Source organism: Tachypleus tridentatus, chromosome 12 (assembly GCF_004210375.1).
Source record: "Tachypleus tridentatus isolate NWPU-2018 chromosome 12, ASM421037v1, whole genome shotgun sequence".
NCBI classification, from domain to species: Eukaryota; Metazoa; Arthropoda; class Merostomata; order Xiphosura; family Limulidae; genus Tachypleus; species Tachypleus tridentatus.
Window position 1 is genome coordinate 92,011,620 of NC_134836.1, and position 23,926 is coordinate 92,035,545.

A 23,926-nucleotide genomic window follows, 5' to 3' on the forward strand; every position below is an offset into this window, starting at 1 on the left:
ACTATTTGTTGGTAAAATAGTAGCCCAAGAGTTGGCGATGGGTAGTGATGACTGGCTGCCTTCCCTAGCTCAAGAGTTAGTTAGCAGCTTTCTCTATAGTCTTTCACTGCTAAATTAAGAACAGCTATAGTAGATAGCCCTTGTGTATCTTTGCGCGAAGTTCAAAAAACAAACAAGTTTTATCTGAGTATATTTTATTACTTTACATATTCTTTTTCTCTTTATCAATCGGTTTTAACATGTTATATTACGTTTGCTTTATGCACAATTTATTCAGATATTTCACACATCTTGGTATACTTTGCTCTTTCATATTTTACGTCTTCTAAAATTTTTCTATGTTACAAAATTAAACTAATTTACATTAATTTATTTCTTTTTTGATGTTTTCTCTCCCACCCCTCAGTAGCATAGTAGTATTTCTACAGACTTACAACGCTATAAACCAGGTTTTGATACCCGAGGTGGCCAGAGCACAATTGGTTTGTTTGTTTGTTTGTTTTTAATTTCGCGCAAAGCTACACGAGGGTTACCTGCTACTTTTAACCAACGAATATTATAACGCCCTCATGGCTGAAAGGGCGAGCATCTTTGGTATGACAGGGATTCAAACCCGCAACCCTTAGATTACGAGTCGAGCGTCTTAACCACGTGACCATGCCGGACCAAGCACGAATGGCTCTACTTATAGCATTGTGCTGAACTACAAACAAACAGCCAATCCATTATGGTTTTGTTTTTTTACCATTTTCGTAATAAAGCTTCTTTAACTTAACTTTCCCCTCAACAACAATAGTTTTCTAACATTTCCCACTTTTATTTTTAGTCATATTACTAAAGTTAGTTTTACTTGATTAATTCTAATAAATTATATTTGATTTTGTAATATTACTTTATGTGTTTTCATAATTAATTTCGTCATAATATTATTATTAGTTTATTAGTTCGTGAGAGTGTTCACGTGTGTTTATTTATTGTCAAGGCAAATGTTTCGGTTTGTTTCTTTGTTTGTTTTGTTGTTAATTACAAAGCTACAAAATGGGCTGCCTGTTCTCTGTCTGCGGCGGGTGTCTAAACCTAAACTCAATTTTTAGTATTAGAAGCCCTCACTGAGAGACGCTTCAATGCTTCAGATTAATTATAGTTCCTAGTGCATGATATCTGATAAACGTTTCACTTAAATTAAAGTCTTAAACCCTGACTTACATTAAGAATTTAATGGTAATTTAACCAGTAAATACAATCTGTGTAGATCTTTGTACTCTGCTTCATATAATTCCGATCAAAAGTGCCTTTAGCAGGTGAAACATATCATATTTCTTAATGTTTTCTTTATCCTTTCTATGCATTAATTTCCTTCGACGTATATATTTATTCAATCATTGAACTATGGCTTTGGCGAACATTTAGAAAGAAATATCATTCTTTCCTTTTCCGAACGAGTGAACTTGCTGATACATATAGTATGCATTTGGATTCAAAAAATTATATTTTCATTAAGTCAGAAAACGGCATGTGACCAGTTGTTATGTAGAAACTTGAATGACTTGACATCTCGATAAAGCCTCTTTCAAACATTTTGTTTGGAATACCAAATGTACTATGCTACAATTCATTGAAGGTTTATGTGCTTCATACTTTTCTTTAGTGGATAATACTCAATTTATTTTCAATTCGAAATGAATAAAATCTCGGATTTATATAATACTAACATTTCAGCATTTGTAAATCTACAAAGCCAAAGCGTCAAATGTTTCTAAAATGCGCAAACCTAACTTCTACTCATGGAAATTGAATTATAACGTGCAGTTTGCTCAAGATTATAAAAGGCCTTTAAGATATATTTTGAATAAAATTTTACCTTTGGTTTTTTTATTGTTGTTGTTTTTCTTTTGCTATTTGCAAGTAACTTTTAGTAATCTTTTCAAGTGTTGAAAGCAATAAACATAATCCTACATATAATATTTGTCGAAATGTTGCAATTTTTAAGCTTATTGAAAAGGAAACAAAAAAGACGACAAAAAAGGAAACATTTCAAGAAAGCGATTTTATAACAACCTTAGAATAAAATCCACATTTCCGTATATTTGTCTTATATGGTGTTAAAGTTACCTGCAAGAATAATAGCCCCTGCCAAAAAAAAATACACATTATGGTATAGACGTTTGTTCACGTAAAGGCAAGGCTGGAATTTTTGTTTATTTATTTACCGAAGGCAAAAAAGTAATTTTCTAACAAAATGAAAATATCTTTTAAGTAGGAAACACATTGTAAAGACAAACAAGTGCAGTTCATTACAGTTTAGAATTTTTTTATTCTCGCGAAACAATCTTGTTTCGTGAGTAGTCTTCAAATTGGCTTTGTTTGTTTTTCTTATTCCAAAGGAATAACTTCAGCGCAATGTTGCACAACAGAGAGATTTTAGGGTAAAATTGCAGAGAAGGGCTAGATTTAAATCCTTGCAATTTTATTCAATAGATTAACTGCCAAAAGAGTTTTGAAGCTTTCTAGAATATCGAGAGATTACGTTGGCTTTAATGACATTCTTGTTTTATTTAGTATTCTAAAGTTAATGATCTGTGTCTTTACGAACTTCCTTATCTTCCAGCCATGAAATTGATTAAAAATCTTCTAGTTTGAAAACCCCACTAATATTACATACAGTACAGCAATACGGTATGAGAAACGTTCATACGGGAATTTTTGTAACATTTAACTAAACACGTGCAAACTGATGAGCAATTTCTAAAATATGTTAATAGATACTTAAGATAGAAAGTTTTATTTACTAAGACTAACCAATATACTCAGTGTTAAACGAATTTTTAGGAAACAAACGAGAGGGAGAAAATTTTTGTAAACTATTTTTAGACTTCGGACTTTCGATACCCGTGATTGGTAGAGCAAAGACATACCATTGTTCAACTTTGTGCTTAACAGTTATTCATCACCACCCACCGCCAACTCCTGGGCTATTCTTTTACCAACGAATAGTGGGATTGACCGTCACATTATAATGCCCCCACGGCTGAAAGATCGAGCATGTTTGGTGCGATCGGGATTCGAACCCGCGACCCTTGGATTACGAGCCGAACGCCTTAGCACACTTGGCCATACCGTGCCAATGGGGTTTTGACAAATAAATCTTGTGTAAAATAATATTATACAAAAATTAATGCGTCGTGGGAAAATATTTTTTTTAAAAAGAATATTTTTATTTTGAACTAAATAAAAGTAAATAAAGTTGAGCTTTTATTCGACGTCACAGTAGGATAAAAACTTAGAAACATTTTTATGAAACATATCCAACAGTAAATTCATATTCTAGATGTCTACGTGTTTATTTAAGAGAAAATTAAATGTAGGATGTCCAAGGTAGTTCAGTTGGTATTCTACGTTTGCTGTTAATAAGGAGTTACGATGAAAATAAATAAAATATACATTTAAGCTGCTCGTATTTTCTGTTTAATACAAATAATTATGTTTTGTTATTATGATAAGTTACTTAAGATATCACTAAATTAAATGAAAGTATTGCTTTACTTAACTAGTATTTTATCTTATTATAAGCACGTGCTTTGAAATTAATTTTCCATGTGATGCAGTGCCTTTCATTAAACTTCCGCAAAACACATATATATATATATATATATATTACAATAGCTTCATCGCATCAATAATACTTAACACTGTAACTTTTGACACAAAGGAGGGAAAATATCTTTGACCAACGTATCTATATGTGTGTCCTTATTTCTGATATTATATACTTAAGATATAACCATATCTAATAATTTTCCTACTTTTGCATTACTTATTTGACCAGGCATAGTCAGGAGATTAAGGCGCTAGACTCCTACTCAAAGGGTAGCAGGTTTGAATCCACGTCACACCAAACAGGCTCGCGCTTTCAACCGTGGTGGCGTTATAATGTGACGGTTAATTCCACTATTCGTAGGTAAAAGAGTAGCCCAAGAGTTGGCGGTGGGTGGTCATGACTAAGTTTGCATTGTTTTGAATTTCGCGCAAAGCTACACAAGGAATATCTTCGCTATCGTCCCAAATTTTGCAGTGTAAGACAAGAGAAAATGCAGCTAGTCATCACCACCCACTGCCAACTCTTAGGCTACTCTTTTACCAACGAATAGTGGGATTGAACGACACATTATAACGCCACCACGACTGAAAGGGCGAGCATCTTCGGTGCGACGGGAATTCGAACCCGCGACCTTCAGATTACGAGTCGAACGCCTTAACCCACTTGGTCGTGCCGGGCCCAGTGATGACTAGCTGCCTTCCCTCTAGTCTTACATTGCTAAATTAGGAACGGCTAGCGCAGATAGCCCTCGTGTAGCTTTGCGCGAAATTCAAATAAACAAACATAACTTATTCTATACTAAAAATTAAGACGCTTATCTTTGTTCATTAAGATAGTAATTTACCTCCATTTTTCTCCCTTTTCTGCAACAAACATTTCTTTATTCCTGAAGAAAGTCGCTTCTCTGCAAATTAAAACAAAATTGTACAATTGTTTCGGCAAATTATTCGGAGTGTACATACAAAATGAAACTTCCTCACTTTTTAAAGAGATAAAAATTATTTTAGAAATAAAAAATGTGTTTTTTCGAAAAGGATTTCTTGTTTGTATATTTCACATTACGTTTGTTCTTTCTAATTATTTTTTTTCAGGTTAGCTGTTAAAACATAAATAATAACATGAGATATTTAAAATTCTAAATGCTTCATATGATTTCTTGTTTTTTAATTATTAAGGTATGATATATTTTTAAACATATACTTTCAACAACAAATATGTTTGATAGAAGGAAGTATGTCCTAAAACTTTTAAAATGGATCAAATATAACAATTACGAGAAGACAATCATATACGTTTCTCCATGTCTTTGCAATATTCCTTGGTCTATGCGTGTCGTTTTCTTATCATATCTATATCACTTCACATGGCCTGGCATGGCCAGGTGGTTTAAATACTCGACTCTTAATCTGAGGGTTCCGGGTTAGAATCCACATCACACCAAACATGCCCGACCTTTCAGCCGTGAGGGCGTTATTATCTGGCGATCAATCCCACTATTCTTTGGTAAAATAGTAGCCCAATAATTGACGGTGGCTGGTAATAACTAGCTGCCTTCCTTCTAATCTTACACTGCTAACTTAGGGACGGCTGGCGCTGATATCCTTCATGTAGCTTTCCGTGAAATTCAATAAACAAACAAACATCACTTCACATACTCAACTCAAGTCACCTTTATTTGTAACTCTTAGCTACTTATAATTTATAATCTATCATCTTGTGTGCTTATATCCTTTAGTGTTCTAGAATTATTCAGGTAAGGATGTTTTAAAATAGTTCCATATTATCGTTATATGTTTTTTTATTTGTGCTAAATATCCCCCCTATATATTGACTTGGTTCCTTACCGCATATCCTCCGCTGAGACAGCGGTAAGTCTACTGGTTTAAAACGCTAAAATCAGTGATTCGATTCTCCTTAATAGACACATCAGATAGTCTCATGTAGCTTTGATTTGTTTGTTTGTTTGTCTTAGCATTATGCACAAAGCTACAAAAGGGCTATTTGTGCTCTACCCGCTACGGGTACTGAAACCCGGTTTCTAGCAGACGTACCACTGGGCCATTTGGGGGCATGGCTTTGATACAAGAAAACAACAAACACACTCCATACTACATTTTTCATACTTCATGAATTTATCTACTTACTATTTTACAGGCGCAATTTTTTCTTTGTAAGTTATCCAAAAAAAGAGACTTGAACTATACTTTGGTTACCGAGTATTAATTTCAAAGCTGCATTCTGGATGCGTCACTTGAATGCCACGTTTCAAATGAAGAGACAAATATTTTCAGCTTCTTACCATTAGACACTTGGCACAAACTCTTCAGAAAGAATAACGAATTAAAATAAACTGTGCAAAGTAAATTAATAAAATACAAGAATGGTAAATGTTTAAGGTCCATCTATAATACATTATGTTACATCACCTACACCTTGCTGTGGTAAAATAATAAGACTACGTATCTATTAATTTTTTCAAAAATATATAAATATATATATATATATATATATATATATATCCTACTTACGTCAGTCCTGGCGAGATAGGAAATTATTATAACAACATCTGATTATTTCCGAATATCTTTTTCATGTACTCATAAATAAAAATATGAATTAGTACTTCAGAGTATCACTTTTAAATTCATTCAGTCATCGTCTGGTTAATATAACACTTTTTTTTAATTTCTGAGTATTTCTAATGTCTTAATATAACTGTTTCTTAAAGTCGAACGAAAAAGATTATATGTTGAACACCTTCAAAGGTTTTATTGGTTTGTTGTTTCTTACTGTGTTTCAGATGGAATTTTATTTTATGTTTTATATTGGCATTCGTGTGTTGCGGTATAAAACTTTAATTGCAATCTGAAATTAAGAGCAAATTCATTTGTTTGTTTCACAAAAGAGTGTTTATAATATCACGTACATCCTTTACCTTTTCTAGATGCACTCACATGGTATTAGACCAACGAGTTCTGCCGTATGTAACAGTCGCTGCTAGCAATATATGTTTAGCTTGAATTCAGTTGAAGTCTGTACTTGAGGGTTAGGCACCAGGCTCGTGCACCCTCGCTACGACGTTTAGATTGAGTGAGACCATGGAATGAAACAGTCTCTCTCGTCTCTCTGCTTTCCATGTACTGATATTCTGTTTCGTAGCAAAGTACTTGAGGGTTTACAACTTTCGACAGTTTAAAACCCACTGAACTCCCAACCCATGTATTTATGAGCATTTATTATATTGTCTTCAAATTGGTAGTAGTTTCGCAGTTGTAAACAATGTTAATTACTTCGTTTTTATGGATAATAGCTTTTATTGGATTGATGTCCACTAAATGTAAGTACGATTTTCTTTTGGGGATAACGTAATCTGTGTCTAATGGTAGGTTATACTTCTGCAATTTCCATATAAATATTGCTTGCAACCAGTTGAGATTCATAAGACTAAAACTATTGCTAGTTTTTATTATCATATTTCATCACACCTATTAGGCATTATACAGACAAGGTGTCTTCTATGTATGTAATCTCTAGAAATTATGATTAATATTTCTGTTAGTTAGGTACTGTTGATGTGCTTCTAATTTCCATTATTAATAGTTATTAATATAAATAGTTTTCGTATTTTACGAATTTGAACTAGAAACATTTACTATTACAATACGTTCATCAGATTCGTAACAAAATAATTTAATTATAGTTATGTCATATTCCATACGATCACGTATTTTATAATTACGATTATTTTATTATGAGTAATAACTGGGCGAGAAAACAAATAATTAACTATCTTGTTTATTAGAGTAGACAACCTGTGTCCGTATTTGTTGAGATGAAGACATTAAAACACTTTCACATGTTGTGCGTATTTATGTGTACATAAACGGCTTCACTTTGAACACTAACAGCATTACTTGTGTCAAAACCTGCCTGAAAGAGTCGCCTGCAGGCGAATTTTTTAGCAAAATGTATTTGCAATGATAAGAAGTCTGAGAGAAATATTTATAATTGAAAACTGTTACGGCAAAAACTTAGAACACAGGAATCGTTGTTTCTTCCAATAAATTTGGGCCTTTAATTCTAGATTTACATTGATGTCGTTGTTTCACTCAATTCCTTTAGTCATAATGCAGTAAAACTCCCACAGATGAGTTTCTCGGTATGATATTTTTATTTTACTTTAGCGGGAAATTTGGGTTCTTGAAAATACCTCTTAGCCTATAAGGAAAGTAAACACATTAAAACGATCTAAATCAAAGTTATGATATTTTATTGAGATATATTTCATTCCTTTAGTTTTATTTGTGACTTTCATTGGTTTTCTTTACCCAAACCGAATTATTTTATTGGACTCACTACAGTAAATTATTTCTTATCAGGGGAACCGTTACAGTAAAAGATTAGACATGTGACTGTTCTTTCCTAAGATGAAAATTTATTGAGAAACAGCATGCTGATGTAGCGAGAAATGGACATTTGTCAATCCTTAACGCCGTGATACCATTACAATAACGCACAGATCTAACGGTCTTATATTCGGATAACGTTTGACGTTTTAATAATTTTTTTCTTGCTATTTCAAACTAAATATCTTCTGTTTGTAGTTTAAGCATACTTCTTAAACAAACACGAAGCACGAACTAGTGGAATTATCAATATGTATTTCAATATATGTAAAAACTATACATCTATCTGAAAATCCAGTATCAACCTGATAGGTCAGATTTTATAAAATATCAAGTGCATGATATTGATTAATGTTAACAGCCATATTTAATTTTTCTCTCCTTTTATCTTTTCTTTCTTATTATAAGATTTTTCTTTATTTGCTTAGTTACGCTCTGCTTCACCCAATCACATCTCAATATTTTCTGTTTTCATCACCGCATAATTGTTTTTCTTATATTCCTTAAAAACCTTTTTCGATTTTATTAATTTCCTGCAATCCACTTCTCCGCTTTTTATTTTAATCTGTTTCAAACTTCTATTTTTGCTGATTTGATCGTAACATTTTATTTTTCTTTCTGTTAATTCAGAATTTACGTTTTTGTTCCTTCTTACATAATTTTACTTCATGGTCTATGGTCTTCTATATTTCTCTCTCTCTCTCTTTCTTTTCGGCCCGGTATGGCCAGGTGGGTTAAGGCGTTCGACTCATTATCTGAGGGTCCCGGGTTCGAATCCCCGTCACACCAACCATGCTCGCCCTTTCAGCCGTGGGGCCGTTATAATGTGACAGTCAATCCCACTATTCGTTGGTAAAAGAGTAGCCCAAGAGTTGGCGGTGGGTGGTGATGACTAGCTGCCTTTCCTCTAGTCTTACACTGCTAAAGTACGGACGGATAACGCAGATAGCCTTTGAGTAGGTTTGCGTTAAATTCAAAAACAAACAAACTCTTTCTCTTTATACGTATTAAGACAAAATATATAAAATTATTATTTCTCTTACACTTCTTCTGTCTCTTTTCCGTTCCACGCTTAATAAACAAATTGTTCAGAAATAGGTATGATTTTATTTACTTTTCTTCTTAAAAACATATTAGGGTATAAGCATATGTTACAAACTAGAACCTTATATCAAAGAAACAACGACAATTGACACATAAAATGAATTTCAAAGACTAGAAGCCACCTAACGACTTAAACCTAAAACTTTCTGAAAAAATAAAAAAACCTTCTCTACAGGAAAACGAGGTACAATAAGTAAATGACATGTGATAGTTGAGAATGATTTACTGATTCTTCATTCTGCAAACTTCACTGAACGTCTTCACTTTTCTCCTTTTTATGAGCGATATTTCACTTACTTGCCTATCTTCATAAAGAACAGGCTTTACATCTGTATGGATATATTTATAGAATATGAAAGTTCGAAGAAATAGACTCTAGAACTTTCGAAAAGGATGTCAAAGAGAAAAGATAAGTTAAAATATCGGTACGAAACAAGCAGAACAAAATATATCGGTATAAAATAGTTTACAGAAATTTAATAAAATGAAGCTACGCTATTTAACTATGAATCAAATTAATGTATTATCAGTTCTGATAGAAATAGGTACTAGTTGTCGATGAGTAGAACAAATAGATGAATATGTTTACTATTAGTTGTCAAATAATGTAGTGTTTTGTTGTTTAATTAAACAATAGAAAAGATAACTACTGACCTGATTTATCTAACAATTAAAACAGATCGTAAACGGACATCAGTTGCTCATGTAATATAGCATATTTCTTTGTAGTTAATATTATCATTTGCGGCATGACTATGTGTAGCTAAAAAATGAATTTCAACACCTTTGTTATTCTAATTTGCTATATTATTTTTAGATAAAAAAGAAGTATTTTTCGAATTTAGAATGAATTAAAGATTTAAAATTTTTAAGACGAAGTATATTGTTTTATTTTATAGAGTAAAACTCTTAAAATAAAATGAACATAGTATTGTTTCAGATTCATCAGAAATATTATTAAAACACTAAATTACGGAACTGAAGAGAAACAAGACAGTTCTTTCCTAAATTCTGTAATTATGCAATTTCACCAAGCACCGACGGTATGGAATATCACTCATAAAAAAATTAAAGTTCTAGTTTTAACTTTCAACCGCAGCATAGAACTTATTTTAAAGAAAACTTTTAACAGTCTTCGGAAATTATATCAATTTTTAGGGTTACTGAATACTGAGCTTTGGTTATGAGTGGGAAAATGAGAAAACAACAAATTTTATAAACAATGCTAAGATTTCAAATATTAAAGGTTGAATGAAAGAAATTAGGTTTGAGGTAAAACAAAGTCAGACAAGATGAAGTTTATAGAAATATATTTAACTTATTTATACTGACTAGGTTAGACAAGATAACAGATTGAAAAGCAGACTCAGAAGGTAAGTGCAACAATATAGGTTTAATAAAGACAGATATGGATAAAGAATAATAATTGTTCAGAGAGGCAGAGATATATGTCAGAAGAAACGACATAAAAGACTCAATAAATCAGAGTCTGATGCCTTGTGATACACGTTAATAGTTCTGAAAGACAACGCTGAACGTCATGTGAGACAAGTTAAAGATTCAGATAGACAGGTTTTAAATGAAATAGGATAAGGATGCAGAGAAACAAAGATAGTTGTCAGTTGGAACAGCGTAAAGGTTCAGAGAGGCAAATCGAGACATCAGCTTCAATTATACGACATTTAAAAAAAAACGTAAATTAAATATTTACTGATAATAATTACGAGTTTGGTGTGAAAAGAAGAAAAGTTTAAGATCTAATTAAACAAGATAACGTTTCAGACAGTTTCATACCAAATGAGACAAAGATTCCGAGAAAAGAGATTGTTTATATGAGACAAAGATTCGGAAAAAAGAGATTGTTTATATGAGACAAAAAATAGTGGTTATTCTAAAATTGTCTTTCGCCTCTTCAGTCCTCTGTTATAATAAACTTTAATCAAAGTGAGGTTTGTTTGTGTTCTGTTCTGTATGAAAATATGATATTCAACTATACAATATTATTACCTACAGTCAGTCTGATTATCGATCTAAAATGTGATAATAACACAGTGGCAAGGTAGAGTGCGGAATAACAAAAAATATTATGTAGCACAAATTATGTTACAAATGCATAACGTAGACTTATAGTATGTCTAACACCGTTGTGAATGACAAAATCTTGGTTCGAAGTGCACCAATAAAACTATTTAAGAAGAAACGTATAATCACAGATGGATAATGGAAGAGTTTTAATTAAAGACGTGATAAACGTTAGAAGTTTCAGAATAGAATTGCTAATAATTCTAATTTAACCCTTAGTTTTCAACCCCGAGACCCACAGTGTGATAAGTATAGTTAAAAATTGTCTTATTCTCAATGTAGAAGACGAAAATATTATTTAGCAAAGAAACTCGAGTTTGTACAAGACACAATGGTTGCTTGGTAGGAAGGAAACAACAGTGTACAATGTAGAGACATATCAAAACGAAGGTAATGACGCTGTACAAGACAAGGTGATGGATTAGTTGGAAACAGGAATGTATCATAAAAAATTGAGAGGGCTCTGACACAGAAACGTCAAAGTGGAAGGTGTGAACGCAGTGAAACCAGCTATATATCATTTTGAGACAATAAATAACAATAATACCAATTACGATATCACCAAGGTATGTTATAATTTACTACAGTACCAGTGGGTTGAGTTTTTGTGGTTTTTTTTGTGTACAGCAACAGAAAAGTAAATGACATTCCAGAATCATACAAAACTGTCAGGAAATTATCTGTTATTTTTTTCACACACCATAGATTGTTTTGTATTTAATTTCGCGCAAAGCTACTAGAGGGCTATATGCGCTAGGCGTCCCTAATTTAGCAGTGTAAGACTAAAGGGAAGGCAGCTGGTCATTACCACCCTCTGCTACCTCTTTTTACCAACGAATAGTGGGATTGACCGTCACGACGGTTAAAAGGGTGAGCAGGTTTGATGTGACGAAAATTCGAACTCATATTAGGAGTCGAGTACCTTAACCACATAACCATATTGGGCCAACGCCGTAGAATAGAAATAATTGCTTTTCCTGGTCTACACACTAACTCTTAAAGAACAAACTGGAGCTCCATAAGAAACAGTTATCATGATGAGATGAATACGTTAAATGAAAAATATGTGTATATCTTAAGTAAAAGTAATCTGAAATTTAATTTTAGCTCATAAACTACGGTCACATAAAAATTCCTAGATTGTTTCCAAATCTATTACTTTAAAGAAATACTGTGTATAGAAGAGTGGGTGAAATGACTTATAATTCATTAATAAATCTAAACAAAATAAATAGGATATTTAAAAAATGTCAGAATAATTTAAAAGTTAATGTTTTATTTTTCATACACTAAGAGACTTTACAGATTCAAGTTATTACAGAATTCAATATTAAAGCTTGGATTCCTCAACTTTATAAAAACAATACAAAATAACTAATAATCTTATTCAAACAGTGTAAATAAAACTTTAAAATTGAAGAGGGCGTTCTTTTGCCCTCTTTACAAAAATGTCTTCTTTATTACATCTTTATGTGACTCCTCGAAACTTTTAAGTACGTTAGCGTCGCCGGTCAATATATTTGATTGCGGTTTGGCGTGTTTCGCTAATTAGAACGTGGCAGAAGAATCCAGTGTTTCAAGCTCATATGTATGCACGTCACTTGTAAGAGTGCAACGTTCGAAGAATGTCAAATGAATCCACCCTTTGGGGTGTTAAGTTCACGCTGGAAATGTCCCCTTTGTTAAAGAAACATGACGTGCACAAACACGCTTCAAACTACTTTTTTACGTCGAATCATTAAAACTTATAGATTACAAAACTTAGATTAGTGAACAAGTATCCCGGTGCTTTTTTCTCCTTTTTGGTATTATTTTAAAACGAATTTTTCACACACGTCTTCCTACTAATAAGTGATGTTTAGAAATAGCAAAATGCACAAAAGTTGTTCCTTTGTAAGTTTGAAAAATTGACCTGCTCATTTTACGAAACCTTTAATAAATTATGTACCATATTTAATAAATGTGTATAGAAAAAGAGTTAAACTTTCTGTATTGTAAGAAGTAACGAATTTTAATTTTAAATTTTCAAACCTATAATTTGTCTTATCTTTAGATAATTGTATTATTCAAGTACACTGTCCTAAATGTTCGAGTTTCGGACACTTTCTTGAAATATAATATACTTTTATATACTTTTTTAATATCATTAAGAATAATTGCGTATCCTTCACAAATAATAACAGCTTATAATTCTGAATAGGCCCGGCAAGGCCAGGTGGTTAAGGCGCTCGACTTGTAATCCGAGAGTTACGGATTCGAATCTTCGTCACACCAAACATACTTGCCCTTTCAGCTGTGGGGGCGTTATACATAAAAATTAATATTTTATACAGCTTTCAAACATTGACTGGGAAGTTAATATTTTCAAAACGTTTTAGATTGTTATATGATCAGATCAGAGGCACCTAGGGTTCAAGTATGACAACCTGTTGTCTGGAACTACTAGTAAGGGAGGAAGTCGATCAGTAGCGCCCGCCCCACAATGGTTTTGTTCTAACAAAATAACAGAACTAACACACACTTTTATAATACGACCACATCTGAAAATACGGAACATGTTCGGCGCCATTACGTGTTGAGTCTTGGACTCTTCTATCTTAAGCTAAAGCACACTAACAAGGCCACGCCCGGCTCAAACGTTTAAGCAGAAATTCACTAATTGTTAAAAACTGTTGATAGATTTGAACAATATGCCCGTATCATAAATATTTATTTACTACTTTATATTTAGTTTCCACAAGCCATTGTTTCGTCACATTCTCGACTAAATGTACTTTATACACTTACCGCTGGCTGTTTTTTATTAGCTCTTATCGGCAACTCTCATCACTGCTTAGCTTACAACACATGAAATCGCAAGTATAATTCAAGCTACGTGTTCAAGATTTATTACTTTTTTCAATAACATAAGCATTTGTTTTATATATAATAGCATTAGTAATGATTGGGTCGACACTATAATCTACATCACCAAGAAGACATTTTCTAGTACTCAAATTTTGCTTGTTTTTGAATTTCACGTAAAGCTACACGAGGGCTATCTGCGCTTGCCGTCCCTAATTTAGCAGTGTAAGACTAGAGGGAAGGCAGCTAGTCATTACTATCCACCGCCAACTCTTAGGCTACTCTATTACCAACGAATAGTGGGAATGATCGCTACTTTATAACGCCCCCACGGCTGAAAGGGCGAGCATATTTAGTGCGACGGGGATTCGAACCCGCCACCCTCAGATTATGAGTCGAACCCCTTAACCCACCTGGCCATGCCGGGCCTAAATTTTGCTTATCACGCGATTATCACACAACAAGTCAGTGAACAATTTCTTAATAATAATCCTGACATCAGAATCCCAAACGAAAACTTAATTTCAATAACCTATATAAGAAATGTTTTAACGTGTTTTTATCCCTCAAAACCGACTTTTTGAATTTTATTTAATTAGTTTCTGTTTCTATTAGTCAAGCCTACCTTCCTTACAGTTACATATTAAAGAAATAAAACTAAAAAACAAGGAAAACGGACATGAGAACTGTTGTAACTATACATTGTAAAGGAGCAATTAAAGAAATAAATAGTTTCGTAACACTGGCAGCGCTAATGATCAAACCATATGGAAATCTTCACAGTATATTTCCTGCAGCCCAGTATCGCGTTTGTGTAAAAGTAAACATTAATTATTAGAATGCTTTCTGCGTATAGATATCGGGTAGGGGTTTGTTATGAATTTAGCGCAAAGCTACACAAGAGCCATATGTGCTAGCCATCATTTATCCCTGTAAGACTAGATGGAAGGGAGTTATTAGTCACTACACACCGTTAACTCTTGGGCTACTCCTTTACCAACGAATAGTGGGATTGAATGCACCTTATAATACCCAAAGGGTTGAAAAGGTGAGCATGTTTGGAGTGACAGAGATTTGAACCCGTAACCTTCAGACTGCGAGCCGATCGCCCTAACCACTTAGCCATCTATAGATACAAAGATGTGTGAACAGCTTAAGTCTGTACAGGTCAAGAAACCTAATTTGGTTTTGGTGTTCTAGATAAAATGGTGAAATATATATTTAAAGTAGAAAGTTTGTGTGCTTCATTAAAAACACTGATGAGGCACATTTGCTTGTGTAACATTCGGTCTTCAAGGTAGATTCATTGAATTTATTTCTCCTATATATTCTGTTTAATACTTCTAATAGCTCATTCGCTTACTTTTAACATAGAACATTTAAACGTTGTCAACCTCCTAAAATGTTGCTCTAATTTAGTTTTGAAAGAAATGGGAGGTTTTCATCTTATAACAGAGCATCGAGCATGCTTAACTTGCGATTTGATGGCATTCCAGAGCCTGCTATATTAAGGAATACTTATTAAAAGAGTTTATATAGTGGAAAACAAAACACGAAACCAAATCTTTCCTACAGAACCACAGTATAATGTCTTCATCGTGGTGAATTCTATGAGGGTCGCTGGGAATTAGCTTTGCTATAAGAAAACGCACACACCTACAGTAATAAAGAAAAATTTTAAAATATGTTATTTTTAATGTAATCAATAGAGGGGAATCTTCTCTACGAATGTGTTGTCTTTTTAGCTATGTTTCTTGTAAATATAAAAATAATATGATAACTATCATATTTAGGCCGCACAGTTTGAAAATAAAAATATTACAATAGTTTGTTGAATATATATATAAGTAAAAACATTACCCTTTGCACTATTTTTACGTATTTTTTCATCCACAAATATTTACACAGTAATTTCAAAGTTATTTATAAGTTACTTTAGGCTTTCATTTTCTATGCGTAAAGAATGTTAATGGTGTCTTATAATTAAAAAAGAGTAGTTTTATGTCATCATCTATAAGTTCTTCTCAAGAGCTTGTTATGAATTATTGAGTTAGAAAAGTAAAAGAATCGCTAAATTAAAATAATAATAATAACACCGTTCTTCTTCAAAGAAGAAAACTAATAAGTTATTCTTGCTGGAAGGACTTTTCTCCATCAGAGATAAAATCATCCAAGGTCTACGTTTTGAGGACCTCATGATCATTGTTTACAACACGTTTTCCAAGTTTTTCTTTCCTAGTTTTCGACGTCCGTTACAATAATATTTATTTGGCATTAGAAGTTCATCATTCTCTATCTGTTTGTTTCTTTTCTTATTTCGAGGTACGTACAAATGAAATGAATTCGAAAAACGTTGTATAAGCTCGATCCTTGTGGTTAGCGTTCCGAGCCAAGGACAAAAGGGATCAGAGTTCGAGCCTGGTACCGCTGCTAAACACGCTTAGTCAGTTCTGTTATGCAATTCAAAATGCTAGACATAAGCCTGTAGTTAGTGGCCCAAAATTGGAATGGCTATGCATGAATCTTAAGTAAGGAGTGGGGGTCTTCGATCTGGCCTCTGAGCAGGTACGTATAAGGTAGCATTCATGTTTAAAATTCCACTGATTTTGTGGGATCTAGAACAAAGAGTTGTAAATTATGATGGTATCGATGCATCTGATCTGTTGACAGTTGATCAAGAGTTTTTTTTCAAGGATGTATAACTTGTACAAAAATAAATAGCAAAAAAGAACGCAAAGAGGTTTGAGATCGAAACAGTATTGCAGGATTCCGTTATTTCATTGTTTTATCATGTTCGAAATGTCTACCTCTTTCCCGTGATTTGGTGATGTAGAAGTAAACGAGAATGATAGAAGTGAAAATTATTGTAAGAAAAGTTTGTTTTTTTTTTGCTATAGATACCGAACTGATGAGCCTACAATACCTTTTTTTTTTTTTTTTACTGAAGTATAAACGCCTTATTTGAACCCAAATCATCTACCCTGCAACTCTGTACGACAACAAGCAGTATTTTAATGAATACTTTAAAACAAAGACACGTTCTAGTTAATACACGCTTGAATATATATTGTTGTGTAGAAAAGTGAAAAAATGGAAAAACATTATAATAAGAAAAAAATGAAATGGCCTTGGAATGTCAATACAAAAGAAGGAAGGAACGGTTTTGGATGGAGATAGGGAAATGTTGGTAATTCATTGAGCAACATGGCGAAATATAATAGAAAAGAAAAACATTAATAAACAATTTCGTTGAATATACCATTGAGGTTCTGAGAGCAACGATGGTGCGAAGTGGTAACTGTGAAAACAAGGGTTACCGTAAACAACGGAGATAGACTGAAAAATACAGAGCACAGTAAAGTATGGTCATCTAAGCTTAGCGCTCAGTTAGTAAAAGACTCAGACTAAAATGGAGTTGTTTTGGAGAAGTATCACGTACGTGTTTAATGTGTGAGATTGGTAAGAGTGGGGAAATATCACACACAGCTATGTTCTTACGTCATATTCCACTACAAGTGAAGTTTCCGATATGGCATTTAGTATTTACAACTAAAACAGTACTATATGTGGAACCTGGGTAATGACCAGGTCAAAGCTTTCTCATAAAACCAGTTCCCTACACGACCAAACTTAATATAATAGCGGGGTTAGCTATAATTTGAATAACACGCCAACAGCTGAAAGTACGAATTGTTTTCAGAAATACATCACGAGTTAGGAGTTTGGATTTGCCGATCTGCATCCCCGCACGGAGACCTCTAGTTCATGCTCATCTCCTAGTTGCTAGTCCTCACCCCCGCCTATTGGCACAGAGGTATGTCTACGGATATAAAACGCTAGATACCGTGTTTCGATACCCGTGGAGAGCAGAGTATAGATAGCTTATTGTGTAGTTTTGCGCTTAACTTCGAACAAGTAAGCCCAACTGCTAGAAATGTATGTAGTAAAATTTGTTTAAAAAAGACAGTTTCTTGGGAAATATGTATACATAATCAGTTTTTGGTTGTGCTTACAATTTTAAGAAATGCGACGAGGTGAAATCTATTTTGGGATATTAATTAACTATGTAAGGTTGTACCAGCATATAGCCAAAAAACATTTGTGTTTTTATTGTAACATAAGGGTTTGCTTAAGAGCTTAACGTTTCTACTTTTAAGTAAACATATGACTTAAAAAGTTTCGATTTTCGCTCCTTCTTTTTGTAATGTTGTAAACGATAATAACATTGAAATAATAACATTATACATTGAAATAATAACATTATACATTGAATTAATAACATTATACATTGAATTAATAACATTATACATTGAATTAATCAAAAATAAAAACATTGTCCCTTTTTATTTTTTGCCACACATACGTTTTCCATCTCAGACCACAATCCTCTTGAGAACCCACATCTAAATCATTACTCTCAGTTTTTATGTTGTTTTATTTACACAAAATTGGTAAACTTGATCAACTATAAACAATTTCAAGACTGCAGTATGTGCATGTGTGTGAAGTTCGGACATGGTTGAATTAAACCACTTCACATTCCCTAAATTTTGTTACATTATTTACTTTAGTTTTACTTCTTCGCTGTTTTTTTACTCCTTGAATATACTAATTCTGAGTGAGTAGTTTAGAGAATTCAATACTGAATTAGAAATAATGTTCTTTTCAATGAGAAATTGTTTGTTTGTTTGTTTTTGGAATTTCGCACAAAGCTACTCAAGAGCTATCTGTGCTAGCCGTTCCTAATTTAGCAGTGTAAGACTAGAGGGAAGGCAGCTAGTCATCACCACCCACCGCCAACTCTTGGGCTACTCTTTTACCAACGAAAAGTGAGATTGACCGTCACATTATACGCCCCCACGGCTGGGAGGGCGAGCATGTTTTAGCGCGACGCGGGCGCGAACCTGCGACCCTCGGATTACGAGTCGCACGCCTTACGCGCTTGGCCATGCCGGGCCATTCAATAAGAAAAGAAATAATATTTTCTATTCTCGACCAATAGACAAGATAAGTAAATTTTCCTCTGATTTTTTACCCCTAGATGATTTATAAGTTTCTCTGCATTGCAACTAAATTATACTTAAGTGATATTAAATCGTATAATTCGTTGGTGTGATAAAAATTCTAAAAATCTCCACATTTGTTCGTGAGGTTAACTATTAAATATCTTATTTAACGTTTGGAACGTTCAATAACAGGAAAACATGTGCCAATATATGTCAGAACAGACTACTCTTAAAGAGGTGTAGCGTAATAGAGCATTCTGTTTATTTATGACTCAATTATGAAGCACACTCTAATGAGTTCATCATGCATTATTTCCAAGATCACAATTTCACGAACTTCTTACAAGCAATATATTAGACGTGATTGAAATATAAGACGTAGTTACATTAATAAGAACAAACTATAGCCAAGACATATGAGCTTTTTAATGGTATTTGTCGTTTTTTAAATAACCACAATATGCTGAAAACTTAAAGTGACTTTTCAGTAGAGATAATATACAAAGTAGATGTTTGTAGATCGTCGGTTACATTATTGCCGTAGTAAAGATGGCCCAGACGTTATCTACGAAACATTACCTGTTTATTTGCTAATGGACTTGTTCTTTATATTATCACAATGTAGAAAAGTATTTTAAGTAGAAGGACGGCAAGCTTTATTTGTGGGGTGCAGTGCACGAAAAGCACTCTTTCGAGCACAACCCTACCTTCTGCACTTATCTAACATCCATTATCCACGAAACCATGTATGTCTATACAGAGAGATACATGTTTTACTTTAATACAAGAAGCGGGATATGTCTTTCAGTCATTCAAAGCATTTTAGCTGTAGGCATATAAGTCATCTAGTAATACTTTCCGATATAATATTGTTCTAATACGACACCGCGGAGAATAACCAATTTGAATTTGTCATACAGCAGGTACTATATAAGCCCAATTCGAGTAATAATAACTTATTATCTTAACATATTTTTAGCAGCGGGAAGGCAAGCGAGTTTAGTAATTTGCCTTGCTTTCTCTCTGTCTGCTTTTCTACTCATTTAATTAATTTAATTATATTACTAACTCTTATCGATTTTATCTTTCCTATTTTTTTCTCGTGAAGTCGAACTGTCTTCATAATCAACATCTGAGACGTTACTATTGTTTCGATCCCAGTTTTGTCTTTGTTAACCAATCGATTTAACTCTTCTGTCTTCCTCTGAATCAATACGATAAACGTCTATAACTATTTGTTCATTTTTTTCTATCCTTATTTCTTTATTTTCCTATCTGTGTCGATTTTTACATTTATTTATCGAACTAACTTTCTTTGTAGGTTACTAGACAGAATAAGTAAGACAAAGTGAGAAATATTGTAGATTTATCAATTTGTGAGCTATCTACATTCATTGAGACTTCAATAATAATGCTGCTCTCTGGACATTTATAACACCTTCCTATTATATATTTTATTGTTGTTTTCCTTGATGTCAAATATTTTAGATGCCGTTTGTCATGGATATAAGCAGTAACAAACATTTCATTATCACGATTGACGAGCCAAAAAGAGCTGAATCAGTTCGATTTGTCTTTCTGGAGTACTATATGGCAAGTTTCTCTTACGAACTTTCTCATCACTAAATATTTTTAAAATATTAGTAAAAAATTGAATTTCTGAGACACTTGTTAATCACTAAACTTTCTTAATAAACTTAACAGTTAGTTAAAAAAAGTTATTGGACATCTCACCTGCTTCGCAGTTAACAGTTATTTTTTTCTGGAGGGAAAGAATGCTTGAGATTAAGGAAGACAACGTTACAAATAGGACTGCAAAATTCTAAAAGAATTGAATGAGGTTTTAAGTGAGTAGTTTGTTAGTCGTGGTCGAGACATTAGTCTGGGCTTGTCTGTTTGTTTTTGAACTTCGCGTAAAGTTACGCGAGAGCTATCTGCGTCAGCCGTCCCCAAGTTAGCAGTGTAAGACTAGGAGAAAGGCAGCTAGTTATCACCACCCACCGCCAACTCGTGAGTTACTCTTTTACCAACGAATAGTAAGATTGTCCGTCACATTATAACGCCCCACTCCTGAAATGTCAGGCACGTTTAGTGTGATGGGAATTCGAACCCAGGACCCTCAGATTACGAGTCGAGTGCCCTAGCCACCTGGTCATGCCAGGCCTATTTGCCTGGATGAAAGAGTATTTAGGGAAATATTTTCCCTGATTACTTCTAAATCTTTCTGGATTTTTTTATTTTGTATATGTAAATGAAGTCATGTGGAGAAACAACTTCGGAATGTTTCGTGTAAAACTACATAAAAGACCATCAGTACATAGCCGTTTCTAACTTTGAACTGATAGATTGGAGGAAAGAGAGTTAGACAACAGCTTTATCAAAGTTTTTAATCGCTGGAGTGAATCAGCTACATAAAAGTAGTTTAGCATAATGAAGAAAAATAACATCAAAGTTAACCTTTGAAATTTAGATGTGTTTTTTTTATCTACGATGATTTGACCATTTATCCAAGTAAGTCTAACAACATTCGATGATTACAATAATTTCAAAGATTTTACAGACAAAGGAGGAGAGGGGTATTCCCCTATTGCCAAACATTTAGATGTCATCGATAATTAAATCTGTGATAGCATTATTTCTAGTATTATGCTCAATATCTTTATCACTGTATATTATCAAACATGTTGAACTATTTGCGTACTCGTGTTTATATCTAGAACTGGGTGTGCAATAGTACCAGCGGTGCTAGATTGCCGCTACTGGTACTGGAGCATCTCTGATCATGTGACTTGAGCAGTTAGAAATTCAACAATTCTTCCCGTGTGTTCTCGTGGATTTTTTTCACATCAAACCAATTGTCAATTATCTGCTAGCCCACCATGGTGTGACGACTATGGCAATGACTTATTTGAGACCTAGACTTTATCGTGGTATTAAATTTAATGGAAATTGAGGCCTCAGAAAAACCTATTACGAAACTGCAAGTTAGAACATGTCAGAAGTAGACGTGGAAAATAGTTTCTAATTTTTTAATGTCATTCATATAGCATTGTATAATATAAAAACATAGCTTCAGAATATCGGTGACAAAATGAGAATATTTTAGTTACATTTAGTTTTCTAGGCGTGTACAAATACAAAACCCATTAACAAATATCGAAATTCTCCGACTAGGGGAAGTTGTGGTTGTTTATAAACATTTATTTATACAATTAAGAAGAATTTAAAAACTTATATATTATTAAAATTTGTTTTATTATCTCTAGTCTGATATTAAGTTTTGGTCAGATACATTTAAAATGTAATTAAACTGTTTAATTAAAATTTAAATGTAACTCACTAAAACGTCATGACATACGCAGCTTAACCTGTCCGCATGATAAGGGTTAATCACGCACGCACCTACCTAACGTGCAATCAGTCACGTAGGCACATTCACGTTCTCTTCCAGAGAGTGCAAGTCATCAATTTCAATATTTCACTGCGAGGTTTGCTCATCGACTGAATTATGAACTCAAAACTACCATATCAAACATTTATAATTTGTAAAAAGTGAAACTAAAATACCAGATAATGTATTTAGTCGACATTCCAAACATGGAGCATGTGATAACATTATTCTCAACATATGAAATACTACAAACCAGTACCGCCACTATTGACGGCCCGGTACCGATACTGGTACCGACTACAAACCCTGATCTGTAAAGCTTTTACCTCTACTTACACGTACACGACTAAAATAGTTTAATCATGCTAGTAAACCAAACACGGATAAATTCTATAGCTCTGTTTGGCCTCATCATTAAAAAACAGAGATTTTCAAACCATATACTTAACCATAAACTTTATTCACCTAAAGGTTTCTTCTGTTTCTCACTCGTTTAGAATTACACACCCAAAATATCACAAAGTAAGACCATATGGCCCGGCATGGCCAAGCGTGTTAAGGCGTGCGACTCGTAATTTGAGGGTCGGGGGTTCGCATCCCCGTCGCGCCAAACATGCTCGCCCTTTCAGCCGTGGGGGCGTTATAATGTCACGGCCAATCCCACTGTTCGTTTGTAAAAGAGTAGCCCAAGAGTTGGCGGTGGGTGGTGATGACTAGCCGCCTTCCCTCTAGTCTTACACTGCTAAATTAGGGACGGCTAGCACAGATAGCCCTCGAGTAGCTTTGCGCGAAGTTCAGAAACAAACAAACATTTTATTTTCTCAAAGGTCGTATGGTTATTGTTTGCAATTAAAGTTAATTACTTAACAACATCATGGTTTATATATTATTGTTTTCCTTAGATGCATAAATCTAAGGATGTTTTGTGCATCTCTTAATAGAAAACAAAATCATGATGAGTTTTATTTGCTAAACTTTTTAACAAAATAATTGCATTTGAGCCATATGTTATATGTTAAATATAACTTATGTTGTTTATTTGGTTGAAAATTTAAATCGGAAGAGCAGTAACTAACTGAAAGAATATATATATAGTTACAAAAATAGAATTAATTAAATGATCATAAGTAAACCTAAATGAAGCAATAATCGAATACCATTACTATCTGTTTAAAAGTGTCTGTAATTTATAATACTTTTATAGTAGGATTACATATGTTTAGCAAAACAGAATGATAGTATGAAGTATAAAACAGTTTTATGTGAAACACGAGTGATTTAACAGCATCATTTGAGCGTAGTTACTACTACTAATATTTTCCGCCCTCATGAATCCTTAAAGATAAAACCTTAAGTATGTTTTAGTTGTTTGTAACGGTTAAAAACAATACCCATGTTATGCGTTATTTTTAATGCTTGTTTTAAAAGCATACACTTTGAGTAAACATTAATGGACCAAAAACACCAGCATGTGCGTGTTTTTTTCTATAGTAAA

At 33.4% G+C, this 23,926-nt stretch overlaps 1 protein-coding gene across 2 annotated transcripts in view; it reads left to right on the top strand.

Moving 5' to 3' along the window:
• Positions 1 to 6,651: 6,651 nt before the first annotated feature.
• The window catches only part of LOC143233991 (cell adhesion molecule Dscam1-like), an 84,448-nt gene continuing 67,173 nt past the window's right edge, over positions 6,652 to 23,926 (top strand). For both annotated transcript variants that reach the window (XM_076470961.1, XM_076470962.1), the window contains exon 1: positions 6,652 to 6,935. In XM_076470961.1, coding sequence (XP_076327076.1) covers positions 6,878 to 6,935 — 58 coding nt within the window. In that variant the 5' untranslated portion in view covers positions 6,652 to 6,877. The remainder of the gene's footprint in view (positions 6,936 to 23,926) is intronic.